This window comes from Pavona decussata, unplaced genomic scaffold, assembly GCF_977016875.1.
Source record: "Pavona decussata unplaced genomic scaffold, jaPavDecu1.1 SCAFFOLD_46, whole genome shotgun sequence".
NCBI classification, from domain to species: Eukaryota; Metazoa; Cnidaria; class Anthozoa; order Scleractinia; family Agariciidae; genus Pavona; species Pavona decussata.
In genome coordinates this window covers 1,258,334-1,280,129 of record NW_028145468.1, presented here as the reverse complement: position 1 = coordinate 1,280,129, position 21,796 = coordinate 1,258,334, and the positions used below count along the sequence as shown (strand labels likewise).

Below are 21,796 nucleotides of genomic sequence, written 5' to 3'. Positions count from 1 at the left end.
TTTACCGCTTATTTTGAAGTTAAGGGTATCTTGACTAAAACCCTGAACTCCCCCCCCCCCCCCCCCTAATCTAAATGTTTCAACTCGGTGTCGATCATAGTCAAATGCATCCATCCACTCCACTTTTTTATTAATCCGGCATCAGTAAAAAGCTTTGTTTATAATAGCTAAGAAACCAGCTGCGGTTTTACGAATGTGAGAAGGTATAAAGCTGGTATAATTTTTAAGCGTAATTTTTTTTCCTGGTTAGAAAGTCCATCCACGTGGCCGGTTGTTCTATTGCTTCTTCATTTGTATGGCCACGGAACTTGATTCCAAGCAGCAAAACGCTCTCTTTCCAGTTCAACGTGAGCAAGAAAACAGTGAAAGCTGACAGAGCTCAATATGCCGGGAGGTTGCGAAAACTGCGTAACAACTTTGCAGAATCATAACTTTCCACAACTGTTTAGCCTTTCTCCAACAACAAATAGCTGAGTTTAGACATTTTTCGGCTACTGTTTGAACCACATCATACTGGCAAAAGCAGCTGAGAAAAAAATTCACTAAAGTCACGTGTCTGAGCTTTTTCCATTTATTCAACTGTAGCAACGCACGCAGCGTCACCGCTTGGCGCCTTTTTGACTTTTACTGTGAGAGTCATGTGATCAATAGGCCGCTTATTTCAACTTTCCCCGTCTTCTTTCAATTGCTATCTTTTCGTTGTGAGAGTCTAATTCCTTAAGTGTGGGCACTGAGGAGATATTCACCGGCAGAATTTTAAAATTTGGACGTCATTTTGAACTGGTAGAAAAAAAAAAATTAATTTCTCCACGCGCGATCCTGGCCATTTACACTCGTGCGCGCACGCGCGTATGGTGCAATTTTTTCTAAAAATAGATTTTTTGGTATAACACATGGGGACAAGCCCACAAGGAAAAATGATATCTCGTTACTGTCTCCATCCCTGATTATGGCTCCTGGTTTCGAGGAATAGCTTATATCGATAGTTTTCAGCACTGAACCTGGGTGTCGCTTTGTACGCTTGTCAACACGCAAGGTCATTATATCATTTTAAAAATGTCATGCGTTCTAGTAAAACTGATTCCCGTTAAAAAAAAAAAAAAACCAAACAAACAAAGAAAAAAAACAAGCCAAACAAAACAAATAAGAAATCAGCTTTCATGGCCCTGCAAAAATTATAGAAGAATTAGTAGTAGAACTACGAGATTATTTTGATCGAGGGTTGCTAGTAGTAAATAATGTCACTGAAGCGACTAAATGCGCTCATACGCGACATATACACGTTCGGCAGTTTTCAATTGAAAACCAGTCGTTTTTCTTGTCTATTGTTAATCACACTAAGGTCATAGTTATCTCGCGTTATCAGGTCTTACTGAATAAGCGCACCTGTCACAGTGGCGATACACTGACACATAAATCAATGGACCTTAAAAATTAAACAAAATCTTCTTTAGATCTCAATTTGCAATTGCCAAGCAACTCGACTCAACAAGATTTGACTTTTGAAAATGCAAGGTACAGGTAATTCGAAATGGCATTATTTAACATATTTTATATCGGTAACTGTGACGTTTCAAAGAAGTCGAGTTCTCCGTAGCTACTGTGGGTGGACTCAAATGGGTGGGACAGCGTTCCGCTTTAGTTCTTAGTAAACGAAAACCGTTAGCCTTAAGTGGATTTCATTTACATTGCCGCGTAAATCTTACGTTCGTATGGATATGGTTGCGGCTGGTTTTCCGTACTTATAAACAAAACAAGAAGCGACGTATGTACGATTTGCTTAAATGTAAAAAGTTGAGTGCTGTTCAACTTTTAACGTTTACCTACGCGGCTCATTTATAGCTTCATATCTTATTTACGTAGGTGAAGAAAGCTAAATTTACGTCTGTACACACGTAAAATGGAACTACACCTTTATAGCTCGGCTAATCGATTTAATACTCACGAAAATACTAGCAACCACAACAATATATGTTTGTGTCACACTTGAAACATGAATGAACGAAAACAAACAATATATACATTTTACTCACGTCTCTCAACGTGGCGTCCCCGAAACAAAAAATAGTCTTCAGTTGATTAGCCGACTTAAGCCCCATGCATATAATTTGTTTTTCACAGTATCTTTTTAGTATTTTGCCTGGAGACATTTTTGGCATTTATTTTAGTCAGCAAAAAAAAAAAAAAAAAAAAAAAAAAAACTTGACATCCGTGAAAACGTGGAGACCATTTCTGCTGAAGATTTGCTTCAAGTCGAACAAGGCCTTGTGCAAAAACCTTTTTTATCAGATGAATACATAAATGACTTAACATAACATAACATAACATAACATAACATAACATAACATAACATAACATAACATAACATAACATAATATAACGTAACATAACATAACATAACATAACATAACATAACATAACATAACATAACATAACATAACATAACATAACATAACATAACATAACATAACATAACATAACATAACATTCAGGAGGCTTCAACACAAATACAAAAACACCCTGAATAGGGAAATCGTGAGGTTAACCCTGTATAAAAACAGTTTCCCTAACTAAAAACTTACAAAAATATTTTTAAAATTTCTAGAACTAGATAAAATTAGATGGCTACTGATTCAATAAATATTCAAGTAAATTTTAAGTCTACTCTCTTTTAAACAGATAATGATTCGGTATGAAGATTATATCCTGGAAAGTCATTCCATTTCCTTGCAATGCAAATAAAGAATTAAAGAATATTTGTAGTCCGGAAAATCCGATCAACTCGTCAGCTGATTAGATAAGAGTTCGGTCGTTTCTAAGGAAATTGTGGTGCTGCGTCGGTGGAAGTGTTGTCCAATACACACGAACGGAATCCAATGGAATGCAGTTGGCAGTCAGTTAGCATACCATTGGTGAATTGCATATCATTAAGGGGACTTAGACTATTTTCGCTACGGTTCGGTTTGAGTACAGTGGGATTCCGTTCGTCCATTGGTAGCAATGGTACGATCTGTACCAATAGAGTGACTTGGCATTCCATTGGTACACCATTGGTGAATTGACTAAGACTATTTTCGCTACGGTTCGGTTTGAGTACAGTGGGATTCCGTTCGTCCATTGGTAGCAATGGTACAATTGGTACCAATAGAGTGATTTGGTATTCCATTGGTACACCATTGGTGAATTGCATCTCATTAAGGGGACTTAGACTACTTTCGCTACGGTTCGGTTTGAGTACAGTGGGATTCCGTTTCGTCCATTGGTAGCAATGGTACGATCTGTACCAATAGAGTGATTTGGCATTCCATTGGTACACCATTGGTGAATTGAATCTCATTAAGGGGACTAAGACTATTTTTGCTACGGTTCGGTTTGAGTCGGTTGGATTCCGTTCGTCCATTGGTACCAATGGTACGATTGGTACCAATAGAGTGACTTGGCATTCCATTGGTACACCATTGGTTAAATGCATCTCATTAAGAGGACTTAGATTATTTTCGCTACGGTTCGGTTTGAGTACAGTTGGATTCCGTTCGTCCATTGGTACCAATGGTACGATCTGTACCAATAGATTGACTTGGCATTCCATTGGTACACCATTGGTGAATTGTATCTCATTAAAAGGACTTAGACTATTTTCGCTACGGTTCGGTTTGAGTACAGTTGGATTCCGTTCGTCCATTGGTACCAATGGTACGATCTGTACCAATAGAGTGACTTGGCATTCCATTGGTACACCATTGGTGAATTGCATCTCATTAAGGGGACTTAGACTATTTTCGCTACGGTTCGGTTTGAGTACAGTGGGATTCCGTTCGTCCATTGGTACCAATGGCACGATTGGTACCAATAGAGTGACTTGGCATTCCATTGGTACACCATTGGTGAATTGCATCTCATTAAGGGGACTTAGACTATTTTCGCTACGGTTCGGTTTGAGTACAGTGGGATTCCGTTCGCCCATTGGTACCAATGGTACGATCTGTACCAATAGAGTGACTTGGCATTCCATTGGTACACCATTGGTTAAATGCTTCTCATTAAGAGGACTTAGATTATTTTCGCTACGGTTCGGTTTGAGTACAGTTGGATTCTGGTCGTCCATTGGTACCAATGGTACAATTGGTACCAATAGAGTGACTTGGCATTCCATTGGGACAACATTGGTGAATTGCATCTCATTAAGGGGACTTAGACTATTTTCGCTACGATTTGGTTTGAGTACAGTGGGATTCCGTTCGTCCATTGGTGAAATGCATCTCATTTATTTGTGTAAAAAAAGTTATTAGATACATTTGACGTAAAATTTAATTTAAATTCCCATTTAAAAAGAAACAAATGGTTCTGGATATTTTCATTGTCAAAACAAAGTATTGTTTCACCAAAGCTTGTGGTTGGCCACAGAATCTCCATCAATTCATATGTTTAGTTATGTGGCTCAACTTTGATAACCATGAAAAACAACTGCTCACATACTTCGGTGTTGACGTCCTGTTAATGAAGAAGAACGATCATTGTTATCTTATATCTGTTTAATTTGTTTATTTTGTTCTGGTATGTTTGTGAAATGATTATGATTGTTGTTAAAATAAAAAGGGAAAAATTATCCCTTTTAAGCATTGAAGGTCCATTATGATACAACTATTGCTACTGGTTTCTTTTGGGAAAAAGTTTTAGTTATGACTTTGGTGCATTTTGTATCCTTTAGGTATGTGGTCTAAAGGAGTATTGTTGTATATGTTAGAAGATATGTGCTATTTATGTACACATACTGCCACATCGCGTTTGTCCCGGGACTAATTAATTTTGGATATTGAAATATTTTTTTTTTTTTAATTTTGGATCATGTTATTTAAATGAAGAATTTTTTATCGTAAAGTTACAAATAATTAATGTCGAGCATAGAGTGATTACAGTATGAATTGGCAGGCAAATCATTATTTAAAAGTGAAGACTGAGGAAAAGCCGCATGATAGACAATTAAACTTGCGAAATTATGCAGTCAATTTTTAAGCTGTTATTACTAACGTGCCCAAAGTAATTTTCATCGTGAACTTGACCTGTAATGCTCTTATGGTGGCATCAAATAACAGGTTTGACTGTACAATCATTGCTGTTTCTTGATGTAAAGTATGTACTTAAGCTTTTAGCTAGGCAATATAGTTACTTCCTTGGGGTTTGTCACTCTTGTAGGGATTGCAGTTTTCCTTACACCATCCACCAACATGATTTTTGAAGTGGAATCTGTCAACCACTATTTCCATATTTGCCATTTTTTTGTTTTTGTTGTGAGTGTTGATCTACAAGGAATTAGGGCAAATTTTTTCAGGTGGCATGCATCATCATAGCAGATGGTTTCTGTAACAAGGGAAACTTAGTATGAGGAAAGATTTTATTTATTTCACATCACTGTTCACTGTGTTTCAGTAGGCATTGACTAGACACTGAGGAAAGAACAATTTATGTCATTCAGGAGAGACAACACATAATAGATAGCAGTTTTGTTAAAAGTATGTTATTGAGTAATTTGAGTAGGGTGATGGCTTAATGTGCTGTGTTGAAACTTACCTATATCATGCATTTCAGGCTTCGGCAGTTGTTCGTGGAGATGTGCATATACTTGTGTTTTACTTTTTGCCCCAAATAGTTCTTTCACACTGACATTACTATAGAGCAGGGTTTTGCAATTGCCAGAATTCCTGTGTCAAAATAATTAGCATGAGAAATTTGTAAGTAGTTGTATTAGATGGAAACATACAATGCAATTTCAGCGTTTTAATGGTAAAATTAATGGGATTAATCAGTTATTGGTACAAAGAAGTTATGTTGAAGGAATATGGCAAGGAAGTGTCTATTAATTTGTTCAGTGTTGTCCTTTTCAGTCGGAAACCGGTAAAATTTACTGCATGACGCACCACATATCACTGCATAAGGTCCCTTAAAATTCTTGAAAATTCATCAGGTAAATGAATAATTAAAAACACTTAAAAATTACAATTCTGCTCCATTTCATTAATTTAATTTTGATATCGAATGTCTACGGTGTAAAATTTCAGTGCAGTGAACTGTAATACTATCTTTTCAAAAAAAAAAATGCTTGTTTTAGGAAACAACAACATCAGCGATGAAGTGGCTTTGCAATTTGAGAAAGAATTAAACATAGCTGCCATTCACCGGATTGCGCTACTGGTTTGAAACGTTCTTTTACCCTTTCTTGCTGAAAACAAGGGAGAACTCTGTTGTTTAAAGTAACAATGACTGACCTAAAAATATTTTTTTATTTAATTCCTTTCCTGGCTCAGCTTCCCCTTCTTATAGTGATAAATGTAAAGTTTTATAGGATGAAGGTTGTAAAAATTTTTTGTTCACCATTGTCAGGAACTTGTGCGATCATTACTTAGTTGTAATAATACACCACATTATGTTGGTAATTGAAGTGTAATGTACAGTTCCTGCTGTTCTATGTTTTTTTGCCTTGTGTCTTGCCTTTTCGGTGCCAAAAGACAACTTTGAAACGCTTTGATGGCCTGTGTGATGTTCAATGGCGAATCCAGTACTAAAGTATAGAAAGATGACATTAAAAGTGTTTAGATAAATAAAACTGGCAATGGAAATAAAACATTTCATCTAAGGGTATAGGGAGTTCTTTTATAAAATTGTTTTATACTTTAGTATGAATATGCGATTTTTATTGATTTAAAGGAGAATAAGGCTTCTGGATACTTGTGCCCTGATAGTAGAGGCATTTTATGTTTTTAATGTTAAAAAATGTAAGAATACTTTATAAATTGTTATTGTTCTTTACTTAAAAAAAGTAATGTAATAATTACATGAATAAATCATTATTTTAACGTTATGATCTTTAGTACCGTTAACCTCTTAATACAGCAGTAATGGCTCTTGGTTGTGAAGCTGTGGAAATGTGCCTGAATTCTATGCGGGTTTGCCCATATTCTTTAATGGTCATTTGTTGTTGGTGGTAATTGTTGCCATGATTCTTCAAACATTCCTGTATCTTGGTTGGGAGATTCTCTTTCTTTACCCAGCTGGTGCGGCCACCAGCCCATAACACCTAGTTAATAAGCGATAATCTTTAAGTTCATATATTTAACATTTGAAATCAGTTTATACAAGATGTTTGCTTTTACCTGATAATTACTACTGTGGCAAAGTTGTTTTTCATCTAATATTGCAGTAATCAATGACCCAGGTTGGTCACTGTCAGGGTGCTTGCTAGAAGTGGTGCTGTTGTCTTCGTCATCCCTAAATACCATTGCTCTTCGACAATGATCGGGACAATATCGTGCTCCTTTTGCATGTGTATTATGGCAGCCTGTGGAACGTTTTTTTTTATTTTACCTAAAAGGACCCTAGTCAGCCTCCGCCGTTTTAGATGCCATCGAAATTATTGTTATTGCATGGTGAAGCGAAATCTTATTGCTTTACTGTAAGTTGTGTTCCTGAAAGTATTTTTTATTATCTTTAGTAGTTTCACAGTGATTTCGTTCATTTCGACATGCTCCGAATAAAATATAATAGCCAAACTCTCGCATTTAAACAAAAACAAAGGTGTGTCTGACTAGGGCCCTTTAAGGAGCTGGTGTACATGCTGTAATTATGTTACAAGTGCTGTTACGTCTACGAAGGTGATGAAAAGGTAGAAATATCAACAAAATCTATTTATCCATTTTATGCCTTGGATTGTAAAAACTGGTGGGATTTTGGTTAATGATTAAATAAATTCAAGTTTGAGCTGTTGCACGATCATTAACCCATATTTACCGACTACAACTGATCCAGGAATGCCAGGGAAATGGAGCTCTTCAACCTTCTTTAACATGCACACTTGGCGGGCATTCTTCATGTTGCAATCAAGAACTAACACTGTTTTGCAACCAGGGATGTTGCATGAATGATCTAAATGCAAGGGAATATGAAAAGTCAATAAACTAGTACTTCTGACAGAAATGGAGTGTAGGCTTTTGTTTGTGTTTCAGCTCACTCTATTGTGTGGCATTGATCACCATGGTTCTCAGAATAATAAACAATAAAAAATAATATGGCAATGATATTAAGTAACGGAGTATAAAGGATCTTGTATTTTTAATGATTACAATACAGCTGCACATAGTTTTCTACGGGAGAAATGTGAAGTGGAGTGGCTCAAATAAAAATTACATGACGATTAATTGGGATTATAGCACTATATATCAGGGAATTCCTAGACAATTTTTGTGTCATTTGGTGTGTTTGTTAATAGTAGAATGGTAAAAAATGAAAAGGAAATAAAACAATGTAGCTTTAGGTGGCAATATTTTATGGATTATTTTATGAAATATTATAATTTGGTTATTTATTTTAATGGTGAATGGTCTGTGTGGTGTCTTCAATGACTTGTGGTCAAAATTCATCGGAGAGCTGGAACGACAGATCTTACGGAATAGTATTAAATGTTTTTGTTAGGATTGTCAAAAGCAAGCTAAAATAAAACTGAGATTTTAATTTCTTTTAAGCCAACTTATCCCCTTTAAATTTTTAGAACATTTTTGTGCTCGTGCTAATGCTTGTGTCGGCGTAAGTTTTCATTTGCCGGGGACCTTGATGCTCGCGCTTGTGTAACAAGCGAAAACCAGACTTAAAAGTAAAGAGAACAACTGATGGGACTGATAGTTCGAGTCGGATCAGAACAATAATTTTACGCGACAGTGACAAAATTGTCCCCAATTTTCCTTTCTGGGTTAAGTTATTTCAAATAACTGAAGAAGAACGTTTTCATAGTGAAATGACATTACCAGGTTTCTCTTAAAACGGTATCCGGTCGTTTCGCTACACCGTTATAAGTATGAACATGTGATTATTTATCGTTCTTAAAGTGAGTCAGTCGGGGGAAAAATCATCTTAGCTGTTTCTACGTTTCACAGTGTTTGCGCGAGACGTAAATTGAGTTCAAATATTAGAGGATAATGTCAATTTTAAAATCTGCCGTGTAGCGAAAGGACCGGTAAGCCTTAAAACATCGTTTTGATGATTGAGGGCAGTTAATTTTTAAACAGACGGACGTTTGTCAAAACGGCATCGTTTCAAAAAAAAAAAAGTAAGCATGCAAATACTTACTTCACGCAGTTTTTCTGGCATAAGTGTCCAGTCGAGGTCATTTTCATAACATTTTTCCAAATCTTCGCCGTCAAGTCGTTGCAACCAACTGGCCATTTCTCCATACAGTTGTAGCAGAACAATCCTGACAACGCGTGCAAACACAGTGAATCTGAACAGCCCGTTTAGAAAGCGCCGACTATCATCAAAAATGTTTATACATGGACCAATTAGAAAGTGAGAGGTTAATTCATATTGTTGTGTTTCGAATGCAGCCTTTGTGATCATTCTTGACCGAAAATGATTGCAATTATAACAAATAACTATAATGGTTGATTACTGAAAATGTATTAAGACAAATATAATTGCGTAAAGTAGCGGAACGCAGTGTAACATTTCGTGTATTGCGTGAAATATACCCAACGGTATTATTTATTTTAATACTGTATAATAAGACAGATTGCCCTATTTCAACACAAGATGATAAACATTCAACATTTTTCTCACACGCCGATTCAATCCTCTTTGGACCTCGAAAGGTATACAAGGCAGCATCTAATAAAAGGGTGTGAAACTCACGCGCCAATTCAATCCTCCTTCAGTGTCCATAGAGAGGTATAAGGCAGCATCCAATAAAAAGGTGAGACAACATTAAGTCATTTATAATTACAATGTCAAACTTTAGAAGAAAGATACCGAAAAAGTGCAAATTTGCATAAGACATTAACCTTATAACGCCGTGGTTGTTTCGTGAAGTAGCCACTCTCATGAGCTTTAACGAATTGAACGAAGACCGTCACTCCAGAGCGATGTCTACACTGCGTGAATAGCGCGAGACGGTCAGACACCTTTCCAGAAGTAAAATATCCGAGGTGAGAGCAGACCTCTTCAAGACCATGAACGGAGACTCTTTCTTTCCTCTAAAATGCTGGCCAAAAGACCTACGAATGGATTTTTGGCGGAAGCCTATTAGAGATTGCGATACATTCAAGCTGATGCTATTCTGTTTAGGCAACGGCTGTTCCCCAATCTTGATCTCAAGGTGGATTCTACTGTCACAAACTTGAGAGCCAGAGAAAGCAGAGAAGAGAGCTAGACAGATAGACTTCGTCTTGAACAATGCAGACGGAAAAAGAAGCACGTGGTTTTACTACTATACGACCTTGATAACAAGAAACTGTTGTTCCTCAACGGGCTGCCGAAACAGTAAAGCCAGCACCTGTACTCTGAAGTATGCATAAAGAAAACAAGAAAAACATTAAAAAAAATCCCTGCAATGCAGAAGAAAAAAAAAAAAAAAAAAAACCGGCTCCTTTAGGAGCCACCAAATTTTGTGTGCAATCGACACTTTTTCGTATGGTTCGCTTTTAGATCAAGGAATATTCAAGCTATGACGTTTGTCAAGTTTACTCAGTCGTTTGATATAGAACATCTCTAGCGCACTTGTTTCGGCTCATGGATTAGAAAACGAAAAATTCATGTGTAGCGTGCTTGTTTCGGCTCATAGATTTAAGAACGAGATATATTCATGTGTAGCGCGCTTGTTTCGGTTCATGGATTAAAGAACAAGATATATTCATGTGTAGTGCGCTTGTTTCGGCTCATGGATTAAGGAAGGAGGTATTTTCATATGTGTAGTGCGCTTGTTTCGGCTAATGGATTAAAGAACGAGATATATTCATATGTAGTGCGCTTGTTTCGGCTCATGGATTAAAGACTACGAAGTATTTTCATGTGTAGCGTGCTTGTTTCGGCTCATGGATTAAAGAACGACGTATTTTCATGTATAGCGTGCTCGTTTCGGCTCATGGATTAAAGAACAAGATATATTCATGTGTAGTGCGCTTGTTTCTGCTAATGGATTAAAGAACGAGATATACTTCATATGTAGTGCGCTTGTTTCGGCTCATGGATTAAAGAACGAAGTACTTCCATGTGTAGCGTGCTTGTTTCGGCTCATGGATTAAAGAACAAGATATACTCATGTGTAGTGCGCTTGTTTCGGCTCATGGATTAAAGAACAAGATATATTCATGTGTAGCGCGCTTGCTTCGGCTCACGGATTAAAGAACGAGGTATTTTCATGTGTAGCGTGCATGTTTCGGCTCATGGATTAACGAACGAGATATATTCATGTGCAGTGCGCTTGTTTCGGCTCATGGATGAAAGAACGATATATTTTTAGGTGTAGTGCGCTTGTTTCGGCTAATGGATTAAAGAACGAGATATATTCATGTGTAGTGCGCTTGTTTCGGCTCATGGATTAAAGAACGAGCCGAGGTATTTTCACTGATGTGTAGCGTGCTTGTTTCGGTTTATGGATTAAAGAACGAGATATATTTATGTGTAGCTTGCTTGTTTCGGTTCATGGTTTAAAGAACGAGATATATTCATGTGTAGTGCGCTTGTTTCGGCTCATGGATTAAAGAACGAGATATTTTCATGTTTAGCGTGCTTGTTTCGGTTCATGGATTAAAGAACGAGATATATTCATGTATAGCACGCTTATTTCGGTTCATGCATTGAAAGAACGAGTTATTACGCTTACAGATCAAGGAATACTCAAGTCATGGCGTTTGTTTTAAGATGCAGATTCCAATGGTTAACCAATCAACTGATTACTTTTCCATTTGTACCAATGGTACCAATGGAACCAATCGACCATTCGTTTTCTCATGGCTTACAAGTCAGTTAATTAGAGGCCGTTTACAAATGGTATACCGATCGACCGAGGAGCTTACCATTCGTTCCAATGGTACGAATCGTAATCTTTTACCAATGCTACGATTGGCGAGTGTGTTTTGACGAATCGTAACCGTTTGTGTATTCGACATGAGTGATTCCAATGGTTCACCAATCGACTGACTACTTTTCCATTTGTACCATTGATGGTAACAATGGTACCAATCGACCATTCGTTTTCGCAAGGCTTACAAGTGTTAGTGAGATGCATTTCACCAATGGAATTCCGATCGACTGAGGAGCTTACCATTTGTCCCAATGGTACGAATTTGACAAGTCGTAATCCTTTACCAATGGTACGATTGCTGAGGGTGTTTTGACGATTCGTATCCGTTTGTGTATATTGAACATGAGTTGTCGGTGGGGGGCGTGGAAACGAATATTGGTAGTTGATAGTGGGTTACTGTCCGAGTATCGACAGTTTGCAGTGCTAGCCCTTCGTCAGACAGTTGACCAATGGCTAACGTTCGAAACGTCAGCTCTCGGATCTCTTTATCCGGGTGGCGCACCAAATAACCTTTAAAGTCAGTTCATAAAATGAAATATTCGTTCCACCCTCATTAATGTGTCACCCTCATCATAATACGACCACTTTTCCGATCATGATTAAAAAAAATGCTTATGCAGTAATTTCGTTAATCCCTATCCTGTCCGTGTGTAAGCAATATCTTATTTATCCGGACCATCCCTTCAGTTCATAATTACGCGTACGACCACTCTTTAAGGTCGGCCTGTTACACGTTGTTAGTCGTATCGACGGCAGTAGGTAGTCTGTGCCGGCACGTTGTCTTGAGACGGGCATTGCGTCTGCTGCGGTATTTCAGGCAGCTCACGCATTTCCACTACTAACAGTATCACATACCACCAATGTAATAACGGTGATGTATCATTTTTTCAGAAATGACTTCTAAAATGATCTCCTTGTTTGTCGCGATCATCTTCTCTATTTACCTTGAAGTGAAGTTTGTTCAGGTAAGGGGAACTTTGTGTCTCTTTCCTCAAAGTGAACCCTTAGCAAAACGCGGTGAAATGACTCCGGGCTACGCTATTGAACCGTTAAATACAGGAAAGCAATTCAAACTTAGAAAACTGATGCAATTTTAGTTACTAAACTACAAGTATAAATAAGGGTTTTATTTTACTGTTTGGTGTAAATGTTTATCCTGTGCCGGTGGTCTCCTCAATTCAAATTCTTAAAATTATTTTGCATAATTTATAAGCGGTCAGCTGGTGTGGTCAATAGGCCATTTCCGAGTTGCTATGAACCCCCATTTTGAAAACGAACCTTCGTGCATAGTTTTATTATCAAACTTAGTTTACTTTTCATCCATATGCAAACAAAACTAATATTGAATAATTGTGATGGGATATTGTTTAAGCTTGGTGAATGAATGAGAATGATGTATTATTATATTCAGTAAGTGACTTAAGCCCCATTCACACCAACAAAACATGTTAAATTAAACCAGGTTAAACAAAATGAAAATTGATAACAGAAAGCTGAACCATTGGCTTTCACATAGGATTCAACTAAACTTTAACTAATGTGCTAAATCGATAGTCGGTAAAAATCCGAAAGCACCTTTTATGAAAGAAACAATGTTAAACTGTGTTTAACTAAACAGCTTTTAAACGTGTTTAAGCCTTGGTGTGAATGGGGCATTAGGCATACTTGGAAAAAGAAAATCCGAGTTCTCCTATTGAGAGTCGAACCTGAGATCTTATCGAGTATGCCTGTGACACTTTGAATAATACACCATTCTTATTCATTCATCACGCTTAAAAATATTCCATCACATTTATTCCATTGTGCATCAGTGCCACACATTGATATTCAAATCCTAGCGGTATGCCGAAAGATGTTTGACCCATGAAACTAGTTTTATCCACAGTGATGCCTGTGTTACTTCAATTGAATAATACATCATTCTTAAACTAATTTTCACGTGAAAAGCTTTCCACTCAGCCTCTCTTTCGTAACGAGGCTTACAACATTTCAGAATTGGCCAAAGTGCGAGTTTTCAGCAGTCGTTCCCAGTGTACCGTCTCGGGGACGCAAAAAAGGCAAATGCGCGAAATACCGAAGACGCGAACGAATTCGTTTAGCGTCCCTGTCTTGGGGACACTTAACGTCTCGTCTCGACGCTGAGAAAAGCCAACTGCGCGAAATAGAAGAGACGCAATGGACTTCGTGATGGACTTCGTGCTAGAAAACTTACAGGAAGAAACGCTCTGCTAACAGGGTAAAGGTTCCGAAGCTTGTATCGTATTTTACATTGTTTTTCTGTGCAAAAGTAAACCTAACCGGAAACAATTGATGAGATGAGCGTAAACTCCTCTTCCGTATTGATCCTCCTCTGAAATGTTAGCTTTTCGTCTTCCATCAAGTCATTAGAATTGGTTCACATTTATTTTTGCTGTTTACAGGGAGAAACGACCATGGAAAATGTCAAAGCAATATGGAGTCGATATGTTCAGGTCACCAAAGGTGATGTAAGTTACACTGAAACTTGGAAATAAAACCCAAAACTGTCAAAAACAGGAAAATAATGTTGATTTTGGACAAGAAAATACTAACATACTTGGGATTCCAAAACATTATTCTTCGTTGAAAAATGAACCTCCTTGATCACAGTATAGGACATTTCAAAAAAACATTTCTTGCCGCAAAAGGTCACAATGTGTCGACCTTGACAACCGATACCTCTCTTGAGTATCGACATCATTCGATAATACCCCAGTTTGGACGACATCGAATATTTGGGACCATTGCTGGCCCACCTTTGCTGAAAGCTATTTTGAAATTCTGATTGGGTAGTAAAGTTGCGAAAGTAGATGCATGTTACTTATTGGAAAAGGTAACTTTGCGCTGAGAAACATCGACTCCTATGCGAGAAATTTCATCTAGGGACTTGGTTGCCGCACCACCCCCTCCCGGCAAACTGTATAAAAGCATATTTATATATTAACTTTTTTTTTAACTTCCAAGAGCACTTACTACGGGGTTTATCCAGGAGGAGGAGCATGCGCTTTAGATCCTCCTTCGCCGCTGAACAAACAGCCCGGATGGATTATGGTTGCAGCTGGCCAGTATGATTACCAGAAGTCCCTTGGGTGCGGTATGTGCATTGAAATCACGGCCAACGGAGAACAAACGAGCCCCTCCACTGGGGGGCCCACACCCATGAAGGGCACCTACAAGGCATACGTTGGAGATCTATGTGGAGGCTGTCAACAGGGTGGGTTTCAATTGAGTGTCGAAAGTAATTTCGCGTTTGCGTTGTTTTTGCATTACTACGCTCTGTAATTGGTTAACAAAACTCGCGCCACTTTCTCAACCAATTGGAATCCAAGCTAAAACCAACCGTGTTTTGGCCGCACGCGTTTTCCCGCGCTTGGCGCCAGTTACATGCATTTGCTTTGAATTCTGATTGGCTCGTTGTGTTGTTTATATCTGATGCAATTGGCCAGCGTAATTACTTTGGTTTTGGTTCTACGACACTCGATTGAAAACCGTTCTAAGCAGAAAGATGATATGATAATAGGTCAATTACTTGATCTTGCATTCAATTCGAAGTTCAGGTGAGCTTAGCTTGTAGGGCCCCAGACCGGGAGAGGGAAGTCAGTTAATTTTCGCTTAACATTTGTCAATGATTAGACCTTAACTTAACTTGAATGACTTACACTTTAACCATTTAAGTTGGAACAATCGTCATGTGAAGTGGGAAATACTGAATGACCTTGCTCACCACGATTTTCCCCGGTGGTTCATGACCAGTAGTTAACATCTGGTTCGTGTCCGAAGATCATTAATTCGGCTCCTATCTGCAACTGATAAGAGTCTCTTCGCCAAATCTGAGTTTCCTGCGTATGACAAACTGGACAATGAAACGTTCCCGCAAGTGTACATGTATTAAATTATATAACAATTATCCTGCGAAATCGCACCTAATATCGCCTGATACTTAGCCGAAAAGGCCGCGTTGGCTAAAATCAGGGGAAATTCAGTAAGATTGAAGGGTGATTGTTTTATTATTCAACACATTCAACAAAGCACAGTTTTATCGCAAAAAAGCTAGAGACGATCTTTGTTTTGTCATTTTCTGCCCGACACCTTTTACGTTTATCGCAGGAAATCTGTTATCTTATGCGAACGACAAGTATTCAATGCATCATGACCATATTTGGGTAGTGTTCGATGTGTTGAATACTTGAAGTGCTGATATAAGCGGTTTGTTTTTGATCCATTTTCGTGCTGTTTTAAACTCTTCATTATAACATTTCGTTTTCTTCACTGTCCAGCTGGGTTTGATCTTTATATCAGTGGTTTTGGTAAATACAAGACTTCCTTCAAAGCGGTCCCGTGCCCCAGTGTGCCAGGCAAACAGGGAAACATCCAGTTGCGTTTTACCGGAAGCAACCCCTGGTCGATGAAACTACAGGCTCGAAACTCTAAGTAAGTCTTTAGTTATGCAAGGCTTCAATAAAGTTTATACTGACAACAAAAGGAACTACAAGTGAGTGCAGTATAACCTTGTGGTTCTACAGCGTTCAAAAGCAACAAGCTAACCCCACACCCGGTTTCGATTCAACAAGCCTAACGTTGCGGATTAGAAAGCAATGCAAAAAGGGCCAAAAAAGAGTAGGAGTAAACAAAAACAACATGCAACAGCTATACATATGTCTTCATACGTTTTCAATACAAAAATGCTTGTCCTCCGCTAGCTAGAAGCTTCAAAGCAAGAGAGGATGAAAGTACCTTTTATTTATCCTCTCTTCCCTCAAAGCTGATTGAGGATGGGAGAACGATTAAAGCGAGCTTCACACCGGCAAAGCTCGGTGGCTAACCATTATTTACTTGAACGTGATTAAATCGTCGTCTTCGTCATTTTTGTTGCACTTGTTCTACTATATATTAGGGCACTTCAGTATCATATGAACCTAGTTAATGACCTGGTATCCAATAGAACCCAGCCAGTGTGCGAATGGTCAACGGTGCAATTCCTGTTGACGATTTACTAACGCCAAGAGTTTCTTTCCAAAAAATGAATCGAAGAAGAAGATCTAGAAAATTTCAATATCTGTAAACCTTTTAATTTTGTGCCAGATGGGCTTAGCAACTTTTTCAGCTGAAGGTAATTTGCGCGGAACATATTGGAAGGAAACTTTCAGTGGTCTTTTTATGAACCTCTGCTCTTAGTTTGGTGTTGTTGTTTCCGTCCTTGTTTCAACAGGATTGTAACTGTGGGTATGGAAATAGAGCATAATAACAAGTGGGTCTGTATGAAGCGTACAGATGACAACTACTTTACCATCAATGGTCTGGGAGAAATAAAATTCCCCAAGAGATTTAGATTGACAAGCATCAGTGGAGAACAACTCGTCAGCACGGTGCCTGGGATAAGGAACAATGAAAACATCCTTACTGATATACAATACTCGGGATTTAATCCAGGTGGGTTTGCTGGGTGGACCCAAGTTCCCCTAGAATGACCGAACAGATAGAAATATTATATAGTGTTCTAAAATGAACCTACAGAGCTATAAAGGCACTCCAGATAGCCTAAAACAGCGTTTCAAAGGATCTGAGAGAAAACTGTCGTTGGGTTCTCCTGATGTTAGCCTGGTTGCGTGGCTAAGTTTTTTTTTTTTTTATTTGTTTTTTGTCAATGTTGCACTCCACCAGTGGGAAGATATAACCAATCCAGCCCAGAAACAAGAACTGGGTATTGATCCAACTTATTATAAACGAGAGTAAAGCGACTAATAATTCCTAATGAAGGGAAAAACGCTTTGGTTACTTTCAAGGACCCCATATCTAGCTCCGAAGGATATAAAGAATTCCTGAGGAAAGAAAACATCCATCCCAAAGAAAAATGTTCTGTCTTCTCACCGGGGTCCACTTACCTCAAGGACTTCCTCAATATCGCTCCGAAAGAAAGAAAATAAAGTGGACTAATCTTTGAATTTGTCAATTTTTCCTCGACCGTTTAGAAATGTGCTTACTTTTGTCTCATTCAAAGGGAGATGGGCAATCGAGCTATGTGAGTCTGTTGAGACTAAGGGTTGAAGGGTTGTAAGACCCTACGACTGTAAATACCTTGACAATTTCAGGAGAAGTGTGACGGAGGTTTGGTACCACAAAAAACCCCAGACGTTTTCGTTTTAACGGATAGCTTAAACTTATAATGGTCCAGTTTTACCATTAAAATTATCATGGCAATGTACTAAAAACTGTCCTGATTGTCTCTGGCCAATAAATGAACAAGGTCGGAATGGATTGCAACCTCAAGCAAAAAAGGTTGGGTTATTTTTTGTAGCCTGCGTCGCAGACAGTCTATACAATCCCTGGCATAGTCCGATTCTTGAGTGACAAGTCAGAGTTTCAAGTGACATTAGTCCAACTGCAACGCAAGGCTAATTTTTTGGAGTTGTCGTATTTTTGTTTCTAAAATGCGCTAGAACAGATTATGAGTTGTTCTTTTCAAGAATTCGTTGTTTTTTATTCTCTTGGTGTCATGGAAATGCTTTGCAAGTTGTTCAGCTTAGTGATCGCTGTACCAAAAGGGTCAAAATCCTCGCGATACTTTAACTGACTTCATACCAATCCCTATCAAGATTAAAACAAAAGAACAAGAGAAGGAAGAGTGGAGAAAACAAGCTCCAGCTTAAGAGAGAAAACGTTTCTCCCCTCAGGAAGCTTGTTTTGCTCTCATGTTTGTTTAGCCAGCTCTTCCTAATATTGCAACGAAGTATTGCTCACCGAGAGTAATCACGGATGGCATCAGACAATCTTCTCGAGACTCTTGATGACGCCCTTCATGTATTGCGGCACACAAACATTCCGGCCAATTAACGAGTTGCGAAAGTATACTACAGTAAGGCTAGTTTTGCATATCCACATCCAAACTGCTACTTTTAATTTTCAATTTCAATTACTATCTTTTCAGGTAGTAAGCCAGAAAACATAAAGTGCTTCGGGCAAGCAGGAAAAACTGAGCAGCGTGAGTAATGAGAGCTGTTGTACTCATTATATCCTATTGAAGTGGAAAGCTACGTTCGGGAAAACCTCATTTAAGGATGAGTATTCTTTCTGTTTCGTTTAAACTCGCAGCTATTGGTCCAACTAGCGCACCAGGTCCAACTTCCGCCGGAAGCACTCCGCCCACAGAGACTGGTACCTCACAACCAACAGGTGGACAAACTCCCCGTCCCTCTACTCCCACAAAACCTACCGGAGGTAAGATTAAAGGGATAAACAACCTTGCCTGTATGAGAATTAAATAGTTTGGTTGTGTTATACAACCATGATCAGTCGAAATTCACTATTATTGTTGTCTACGACCAATGTGTGCATCAACTCCATTGCCTTTAGCAGTTAAATAGTTTAATTGAATTCTACAACCATAACTGGTATTGGAAATGAATACCTTTTTTGTAGTGTAAAAGCAATTCATAGATCATCAACTGCCTTCAGTCAGGAATGTCAACGGGGTGGGTGGGGGAGAGGATCATAATCACAATGTTTTTCAAACAACGGAAAAAGCAAGATCATACTGGTGTTCCACGCATTTTCCATGTGGTGCAGGGAACTAGCCTCACTTACCGCTTGGTTGATTTGCGTGAGATTTAGTTTACAGTAGCCTAGTATTGAAGCAACTTTTATAAGGCGTGCTTGCGCACTAAGTATAAGAGATGCCCTACAAGGCAGTATAATTTGTGTTAAAACAACGCAATTCATATCTTTGAATTGTATTACTGCATTCCAAATAAAGACCTTTTGACTTCATTGTTTCAAGATCTAAGGAGAAATTTGGCCAGACCAAGACTCTTTCAGTGAGTCTTATCCAAAATTCAAACTACTTTTGTGTTGTTTGCTTTTTATTCTCTACCTACTCATTGCCCGTACCGTTCTCGTTGCTTTTGACTCTATTGCACTAATCTCGTACCCCAATGAACCAGAATCCTTACGCTCTTTCACCAAGTAGCAGTTGGTGGCCAGCAGAGACTCTGAGTTAATAGTAGCTGTGAAAATTAAATTTTTTTGAGCTCTGTCTTTCACTTGCATTATTTTACCGTAGAAATCCTGCATTGAAAAAATTCCAGGCAGCCAGAGGTTCTCCAGGCGACTAACCGTTGGCCAAAGAGCCTAATGATTCTGGGTACACGAGCAGAGTTAGCGATGAGCTAGACATGGAAATCATTGGCAAATTCTAATTAAATATGAACTCTTTATCGGTGTACTTAATCTGATTCCAGAGGACAAGAATTTCTGCACAGGAAAAGCCACAGGACTTTACGCTGACCCAAACGACTGCGGCAGCTTCTATCAGTGCGGTAACGGAGCAACGTACTGGAAACATTGTCCTGCGGGTCTCCACTTCAACGCCAATCTCAAGGTTTGCGATTGGCCAAGTAGTGCTAAATGTACCGCTGGGATGGAGATGGTACTGAAAAAAAGAAAGTTTTGAAAAAGCGTTCAAAATACATTAACTCTTATTCTTTTCGTCAATGAGGCATTCATGATAATGGACAAAATATTTCTAATTACATCTGATTGCCGGTTTTGCTGCAGAGTTTTACTCTCTTGAGAAGTCTAACTGTTCTGTTTTAGTCATTTGTAGCATTCAGTTATAAACGATATTAGTATATTCTCAGCTCCGACTATTGCATTTCTAGCTCTCTAATTGGCTCAAAAACTCCGACTATGAGCCATTATAATCCATCAAACATATTTTCGCTCGCGCGCGATTGGTCTAAACTCCTCACGTGACCGAATATACCCCAGCTAAAACTGGGGAATATCCGAGGATATTCCCCAAGTGATATTCCCCAATTTCAAAAACTTCAAGGAGCGTCAAGTTTGCAATTAAAATTAATGTCAAGATGGGGCAACGGTTTGCTTTTGTGACAGAAGAAGAGATAAACCTGCTGGTCGATAAACCACTACCAGAAAACAACATTACGCTCTAAACGTTTTTGACGGTAAGCTGTTCGTAAACGAAATGTTGAAATACTCAAGCTCGTATTTGCGACATTTTCTCTTGGTTTGAACTCTGTTTAACAGTCTTTGTATTAAAAATGTGGTAAAACTGAAAAATATGAAAGGCGAAAAGTTTTAGCCCATCTCATTTAAGAGTATTTATGGTTTTCTTTCAGTCTGGCGAAATGAGAAAGCCATCAACAAGCTATTAAACGAGTTTAATTAATAAGACTAATAAGCTCGAAGCTCGCTCACACGACGGCAAAATTACAGTTGTAATTCAATGAGAGCAATTCGTGCTGGCCTGGATACAAGAAATTTAAATAACGAAAATATAAATTTCAGTACCATTACTGACAGTACTGACAGAGTTCAAGCCGGTAAATGATGCTATCAATGCTCACCTGGTCGAGATCGCTCGCGAACATAAAATCTCGTCCACGAAACAAAAACCAGCCATGATACCCCGAGATGTCGAAATTCTCTATGAAGAGAAGCAGCTTGTCCGGCCTACTCTCGAGCAACAAGTTTAATCCTCAGTGATTGTGAGCGACTTCGTTGCTGGCTCCATTCAATGTCAAGTTAGCAAAGAAAGCGCTTTGATGGAATCCAGCAAAAACAACCGGTGGCGTCGTATTCGACTGCAGGTTCAGCTTCGATTTCTTCACAGGTCGTTTTCGGCTAGCAAATTCCACAATTGTATTTTCGATATAAAGTGCTGCTCCAATTGAACACGAGATAAAGGAAGAGAACGACAAAGCGCCGGCTGTTTCGTTGACAGCAGTTTACACTTTTTACGGAATGCGATACTTTAAAGTTTTTCGCTTTCAGTGATCTTTAGCTTGTTCTCGGAGAGGTAGTTAGATTCCCTGTAACCTTATCCGCCACTTGTATCTTGCTTTTGTCTTTCACGGAATTAAACAAGTTTACTTTCCTTTCAAATGTTTTACCTTTTCTCCAAACAAACGCTTTCGACCT

The 21,796-nt window shown here is 38.5% G+C and overlaps 2 protein-coding genes and 1 pseudogene across 6 annotated transcripts; 1 reads left to right on the top strand and 2 right to left on the bottom strand.

Annotated features, from left to right (window-relative positions):
* Positions 1–1,450: 1,450 nt before the first annotated feature.
* On the top strand, positions 1,451–20,306 carry LOC146482381 (uncharacterized). 5 transcript variants are annotated; one of them, XM_085107218.1, is made up of 9 exons: positions 1,451–1,521; positions 12,734–12,807; positions 14,263–14,328; positions 14,825–15,074; positions 16,138–16,291; positions 17,070–17,290; positions 18,786–18,839; positions 18,950–19,075; positions 20,095–20,306. In XM_085107218.1, the coding sequence occupies exons 1-9, from the start codon at positions 1,509–1,511 to the stop codon at positions 20,304–20,306; spliced, it is 1,170 nt and encodes a 389-aa protein (XP_084963344.1). In that variant the 5' UTR covers positions 1,451–1,508. The 5 variants fall into 5 exon arrangements, with proteins under 5 accessions (XP_084963344.1, XP_084963345.1, XP_084963347.1 ...); XM_085107219.1 differs by having other exon boundaries at positions 1,465–1,515; XM_085107221.1 differs by lacking the exon at positions 14,263–14,328 and having other exon boundaries at positions 1,494–1,521.
* On the bottom strand, positions 4,308–6,746 carry LOC146482383 (uncharacterized; annotated as a pseudogene).
* LOC146482382 (uncharacterized) lies at positions 6,872–9,210 on the bottom strand. The gene is made up of 4 exons (XM_085107133.1): positions 9,111–9,210; positions 7,783–7,917; positions 7,149–7,333; positions 6,872–7,072 (listed from the first exon to the last, which is right to left on the bottom strand). The coding sequence occupies exons 1-4, from the start codon at positions 9,208–9,210 to the stop codon at positions 6,872–6,874; spliced, it is 621 nt and encodes a 206-aa protein (XP_084963259.1).
* Positions 20,307–21,796: the final 1,490 nt, after the last annotated feature.